This window comes from Pimephales promelas, chromosome 19 (genome assembly GCF_988280905.1).
Source record: "Pimephales promelas chromosome 19, fPimPro1.hap1.1, whole genome shotgun sequence".
Classification (NCBI taxonomy): Eukaryota; Metazoa; Chordata; class Actinopteri; order Cypriniformes; family Leuciscidae; genus Pimephales; species Pimephales promelas.
Genome location: NC_142787.1, coordinates 25,892,341 through 25,899,285, shown reverse-complemented (window position 1 = coordinate 25,899,285; position 6,945 = coordinate 25,892,341). Strand labels below are relative to the sequence as shown.

The 6,945-nt window shown below is 38.0% G+C and overlaps 1 protein-coding gene across 1 annotated transcript; it reads right to left on the bottom strand.

Annotated features, from left to right (window-relative positions):
- Positions 1-791: 791 nt before the first annotated feature.
- Positions 792-5,608, bottom strand: prdx5 (peroxiredoxin 5). Its single transcript, XM_039693919.2, has 6 exons — positions 5,445-5,608; positions 3,735-3,869; positions 2,005-2,136; positions 1,859-1,897; positions 1,622-1,686; positions 792-1,167 (listed from the first exon to the last, which is right to left on the bottom strand). Exons 1-6 carry the CDS (start codon positions 5,535-5,537, stop codon positions 1,062-1,064), a joined length of 570 nt encoding a protein of 189 aa, XP_039549853.1. The 5' UTR covers positions 5,538-5,608; the 3' UTR covers positions 792-1,061.
- Positions 5,609-6,945: the final 1,337 nt, after the last annotated feature.

Here is a 6,945-nt window from a genome sequence, read left to right as displayed (position 1 = left end):
AAAAACAGTGACATTGGAGACCTAGAAGCTGCGCTGAGCATAAGTTAACACACACACACGCGCGCGCCACACACATACTTATTGCGCCTTCCCTCCTCGCGCCCGACGCTACAAAACCGTTCAAAACCCATAAAAGCAACAATTATTAATAATACTTACAGGTTGTGATTCATAGGAGGAAGCTGATCCATATACACTGGGTAAGTAAGTTACTGAGCCCTCCTTCAGGAACAACCGCTTGCGAATCCACATTTGAATTCATTTATGTTTTTGAACGATTCGTAATTAAAATGACGAGAACACAATCGGGCTATACTGTTGTTGTATCGTTGCAAATATGAGCTCTAACCATATAAACTCTTTGGTAAATGAAAACAAAGTGGCTGAACTAACTTTGCATTGTAGAACACAGCGTCTTCTCGACAAGGGGCTATGATGAAGTATTTGAATGTGTAACGGTAGACTTCAAGTTTACACTTCCGTCTGCGCGCGCAGTAACTGGGCGTGGCCAATGACCTCTCTACGTCACGATGTAACGGCTAATGACTCGTTTCAAAAACAATTCATTTCATAGACTCAGAGTCGACTCTCACTTTTGAAAGACAATAACTTTATAAACGGAGCACTTTCAGATATAAATCTTTGTAGGATGTTTTCATTCCCTTAGAGCTATATTCCACACCATATGAACAGTCATTTTCAAAAATCCATGATAGGGGCTCTTAACCGTTTATAATGTTTCTCATTTCAAAAAGGTGAATGTACCATCATAAAATCAGTTACATCATGTGTGCGGATCATGAGGAAAACATTTATTGCAGCCTGGGTAAACATTTACAAGTTATACCACATAACCATGAGAACCAGGCATTTGTGCGTGACACAGCCAAACTTGTATGCTCAAAGTAAACAAGTTAGCTCCTTGCATAGGTTTCCCTAGAGCATACAATAATAGTGTTGTTGATTATTGGGAATTTCCATTACACTGTTTTTGGAATGATAAATGGGTAATCTGATCGGATAACAGGAGGGTGATCGATTATACTGTGTAAACTGTTAAGTTAAATCTCAGTGAGAAAGTTGGAGGCCAAGCTGCAGGTCAGGCCCGTCCCGTCAGGCTCCACATTTAGCTTCTTGACCACTCCGTCTTCAATCAGCATGACGTACCTGAACACACACACACAACCAGGATCAGCAAAGGCAACTGAGAAGTGAAAATGTCACTTTCACATGAAAATGAGAAGTATACTGATGAAATTGAGTAGATTCCAACTTCAAATTTCATCAGACTAATCCCCTTATTTGTCACGTAATCAAGTTACAAATGGTGGATGTGGCTATTTGTAACTTGAAATCGCTTCCAGTTATTAAAGCTGTACAAAAACAGTATGTTATGATGCTTGATGTTCTAATAATTGTTAATTATAAATGGACTAGTTTATAGCACAAAAAGTTACCATTGACTGTACATTGTCGTTTTTCTTGTTAATTACCTATAGTGGCAAATGAATCGGAAGTCTCGCACATTCACATAAATTGCTTACTTCCATATTACAGAATAAGATGGATACCATAATCATGATTTTGGGACATGTTTTTCTAAGGAAGACCATCATCTCACCTTTGAGATCTCAAATTTCCAAGCACCTGGAACAAGTGATCATTGTTCAGGAAGAGATCCACAGCCTTTATAGAGAAAAATAGATTTATAATTAAACATATCTAAAAAATTACAGTAAAAGTACACTTAATCTTGTAAAATTTCCTGATTTTAATGCATCCAGATGTATAATATGATCAGGATAAAAAAAATCTGGAAATGGCCCATGGATGAGGGCACTTGAAAAGCATGCGTCACCTTTGTGAACGCTCCAGTGGGATCAGCCAGCATCCGCACCTATAATAAATCAACCATATAATGACTCAATAGATAAACCCTTAAAGGACCAATTAGACTGTGTTTAAGTAAAAACAGGTTAATTAAAGGGTGGCGAGTTTCCCCACCTTGCCGTCTGCTCCATTCTCCTTTCCCCAGGCGGTCATTACAAACACATCATTGACAGACACGCATGCGATCTCACTCACACCTCTGGCCCTCAAATCCCCAGCCATCTGTATGAAGCCTGGGAGATGAGTCTGAGAAAACACCAGTGAACAGAGTAAAGACAAACAAGAGACTGCAGTAATAGGATGGAAAGAGATGTCATTCAAAACTTACCCAATTCAAATTAGGTTTATTATACTTCCTTCCCAAACTTATGTTATTATACAGGGGTCGTCAACCTTTTCAGAGTGTCGTATTTCAGGCCTGGCCATTAATAATATGCATAGTACTATATCAATGGATTATAAAGCTATTAAATTAACCATGAAATCAAAAATTCTTTTTTTATTTTTATGAAAGATTACAATTTTGTGGACGGATAAATTTTTATAATAAATATTGCATTCAACATGCTCTTGTAATATTTAATCTAAATAACTTCCCCTCCCTCTTGCAGTGACATCAGCAGACCACAATGATCCAATCAATTCCCAATTAACAAAATTACTAATTTTGTCTTGCCTGCATTGCATTTAGTCTTGTTCAAGAAGGCGTTTCACTCAGATATACGTCACAATAGGGAAGAAAAAAAACTTTCACAGCATTATTATATTTTAACATAATTTAATTTAAAGTAAATAATTTAGCAAATTTAGCTTCTTAGCTTTGGCTGAAGTAAACAGTAATGTATTTTTAATGCATATATGTGACTCATATGCGAGTGCAAACTCGTGAAATGATTGGAGACCGAGTTCAAAGTGTTGGTGCGGGTCTCGCTGGCTCATCTGTGACCAATACAGCAAGTCTTTGTGGTGTATGGAGCACTACGATATCCAGCATAATGTCGCCATACCACCATGTAGGACGAACCACATCCGAGTAATTGTCGACAAGAGGAAGCAGTCTCTGATAGGAATGTCCAAGTAACAGACAATATTCATGGTCAGGCTGCTATGGCCAAAACTTTTTTCACTCGTGCCAATGCCACATGTGTGCCAAGAGTGAAAATCTAGGACTGTGGACAATATGAAACACGTTGTTCTCCGATAACTCCACCTCCGCTGTCTTTCCCACATCAGTGGGAGTTACAGTGTGAAGAAGCCCAGAAGAGTCTTAACACTCAGACTGTTGTGATGTTTGAGCTGTAACATCATGGCATTCTCTATTCTACTTAATAGCCAAGTACCAAATCGTTCTGGAAGACTATGTGGACCTAATGAAGTAAACATTGTACCCTGAAGGGGGAACAGTGAATCAGCATGATAATGCTCCGATACATACAGCAACACTTGTGACAGAATGGTTTGATGAACATCATTGTGAGGCTGAACATCTCCCATGGCCTGCACAGTCTGTGATCTCACATGAGTCCTCGCATGATCTACATATTATTGAGACACTTCAAGGTGTTTTAGAGGAGCAAAAACGTTTTCCTCCACCAGCATCACATAGCGACCGGGCCACTGTTGGCTAAAAATCCCTCTGGCCACGGTGAAGGATTCGGATCTGTCATACACAAGACCAAATGATGCTGAATTGGCCGTAAAAGGAGGTCCTACACCATACTAATAAATTATTGTGGTCTAAAACCAGGTGTTTATATTCATTGTCCAACCCCTGAATATATAAATATATCCCAAAACTGAATAATAATTGGCAGCAGTAATTCCAGCAGATCCTATGTTGGTACCTTTGAACATCCAGGAGTGAACGCTCCTGGCACAGCAAAAAGCACTCCTTTTTTGCCTTGAAAGATTTTAGCCATTGAGATGCTATTCCCCGGGTCACCCTCCTGGACCTCCACAGCGGGAAGACGTTGACCAACCTTAAAAAGGTTAAGAACAATAGCATGAATAATACAGCATAAAACACACACAAAAAACTGATCCAAATCGATTCATTTCTTAATCTATTTTATTAATGTCAATGGGCTTTATGCACAGCTGCACTACTTCCTGAACTTAAGCTAGCTCCTTGTTTCCTTTCTGCCATTATTGGCAAAATTGAATAATTCAGGTGTGTCTGATTATTGTTGCCATGACTACTGAGGTCAGGCACACCTGAATTAATCAATTATTGAAAGAAAGGAAACTGGCTTAAGTTCAGGAAGTAGTGCAGCTGTGCATAAAGCCCATTCATTGCCACAGCAACACAACTGAATGACTCTTGTGATTTTATAACCCCAACCTTATGATCTAAAGTTTAATATTCTTCCTTAATGTTTTATTTTTTTTCTTGTATATGCCCTCATCTTTCTTTCCTTCTCTCTTTTTTTCTTTAAGACTAATGTTAAATAATGTTATTTCTTTTCATATCTCCTCTCTTAATGTATTTGGTTTCATAATGTCTCCTTGTTTTGATAGTTTGTTTACTGCTTGTATGTCTCGACTTGTTCTGTTTATTAACATTGCATTAATAATTAAAAAAAAGTCTTTCAATGCTTGATTTTTTTTTTCTTCAAATATAAGCTGTAACTACATATGAATTTGCATACAAAAGCTAAAATTGTAAATTATTTTGAATGCATTGAACTCAATAGTCAAAAGCAGCCAATGAGTCCAGCAAACATGGGAACTCCTTCATGGCTCACTCTCAACTAAAACCTGGAACTTTTTGAAAAATCAATATATATTGATTATAGTGTAGGAGGCCACAAACCAAATGTTCTATTTGTATTATTATTATATTTAATACGAAATTTGTTTACCCTGATACTAAAATATAGGCCAATTCGGTCATTTTCTGTGATTTTTTCAATTCTCTAGCATTAAACATTAAAGTAATCATAAAAAATACATACAGTATAAAATATATTGCAATTTAATTTGTATAAAGAGTGTAAAAATTTTATGTTAACCTCTTAATTGTTTATTTGCATGCATGACACTGCAGATTTGAATATACTTTTGTTAAAGTTCTTTAGGAACATACATTACTATCAATAACTCGAATGGTGGGTGAACTCCACAATTTGTTTATAAATAGTCTGAGATTATGTACGGATACTTTAATAATCCATAATGTAAAACATCGAATCTGCACAGCAAGCGCGCGACAAACGCGAGCGCTCCCTTTGCACGTCACAGGCCTAGCAGCTATAAGGAAATAGTTTACTTCCTTGTTCCTTCATCACCAATATGAATTTAACTGATCGACCACAACAAATTTGAATATGATCTAGGAAAGGGAAATCGTAGCAAAGATGTCTGCTCACGTATAAATCACGAACACACACCCATGCTTGTGAAATGCGCGCATTAAAAAACCCATGGCCGCCACAGTATTCCAGAAGCTAATGCGTTTATTTTAGGCACAGTGCGACGAAAATAGTGTCAAGGTCATGTGTAAAAGCCGACAAATATGCTGCTCAGTCTCTAGTGTGCATGATAAAAGCTCTTACCTGGATCGGCATGCTGGAAATGCGTGTGGAGTGCAGCAGTCGAATACTGTGAGCGGCTCGGACGCCTTTCTGTAGTAGTGTAGTGGAAATCATCGCTTTATATAGGCTACCGCTTAGACCGACCCAGCAGCGCCTCCAGGAACACGACGACACTCACCCAGACTTCCCGACCCAATCCCTTCCCGTCACGCCTCGGCCTCCTCCTCCCAGTCCCACCCCCGCTACAGGGATATTAATCAAAGCATCTTCTCACCTGCGACTACTCATTCTTATTAACTTCATTACTCTAATAAGATAATATAAGTAAATACCTTAACTAATTAACTGCTATACAGGATGAAACAAACAAAAATACTCTCTAATGGTGGATCATCAAGCTTAAAGAAACTTTTGCTGATGACATTACTCATCCCCATGTCATCCAAGATGTCCACGTCTTTCTTTCTTCAGTCGGAAAGAAATTAAGGTTTTTGATGAAAACAGGTTTTTCTACATATATTGGACTTCAACTGTGAACCAAACGGTTCAAGGTCTAAATGAGAGTCATGACTCGAAGGGTCCTAGATAAGACCCTTATTCATCGTCTGGTGTCGTTTAAAGCTGCACTGAAACTCTCATTTGGACCTTGAACCGTTTGGTTCCCATTGAAGTCCATTGTATGGATAAAAATCCTGGAATGTTTTCATCAAAAACCTTAATTTCTTTTCGATTGAAGAAAGAAAGACGTGGGCATCTTGGATGACATAGGGGTGAGTAAATTATCAGCAAAAGTTTATTTAACAACAAACACAAAAGTGTAATTCGTCCTTAAAGAGTTTACTTCCGGGAGGATGATGTTTTTTTTTTTTTGTTTTTTTGTATTTCGAGTTATGCAATAATAATAAGGTAGGTAATTATAATGCAATAAGGTTAATTCCAATAATTAAATGATGCATTCAATTTAATGATGCATTATCAACTAAACTTTTAAACGCAATATGTCTGCAGGGCCGAAAATGCGGAGTAAATGGGGATTTTTTTTCCAAGCAATACCCACAGATCAAGAGAAAGCCAATAATATTTTTTAAATGTAATTTTTTAAAAGGTGCCATTTAGCCCATTAGGCAGTGGACACTGGACACCCGTGCTGTTTGTGGGGGGAAATTGGCACATTTCATGAGATATCCATGGGGTGCCCAACCCTGCTCCTGCCGATCGACTGTCCTGCACAGTTCATCTCCAACCCAAATCAATCACACCTGCCTTTAATTTTCAAGTGATCCTGAAGACTTTAATTGGTTGCTTCAGGTGTGTTTGATTAGAGTTGGAGATAAAATGTGCAGGACAGTCGATCGGCAGGAGCAGGGTTGGGCACACTTAACTCTAAATCTTGAAATATGATATCAAAGATTAATGTGTGATTTATATCATGTAATGCAATATGGGTTGCAATTGGTCATGCTGGAAATAATTATGTTTATTCATAAGATCATTTTGACATCATCTGTAGCCGAATAATGAC

Excerpts from the sequence above, each read along its gene's own strand:
- prdx5 (XM_039693919.2), bottom strand. The coding sequence starts at position 5,537 with ATGATTTCCACTACACTACTACAGAAAGGCGTCCGAGCCGCTCACAGT. Across the intron at positions 3,870-5,444 it reads TTTCCAGCATGCCGATCCAG|GTTGGTCAACGTCTTCCCGC; the intron begins GTAAGAGCTTTT and ends AACCTTTTTAAG. Across the intron at positions 1,168-1,621 it reads GGAAATTTGAGATCTCAAAG|GTACGTCATGCTGATTGAAG; the intron begins GTGAGATGATGG and ends GTGTGTGTTCAG.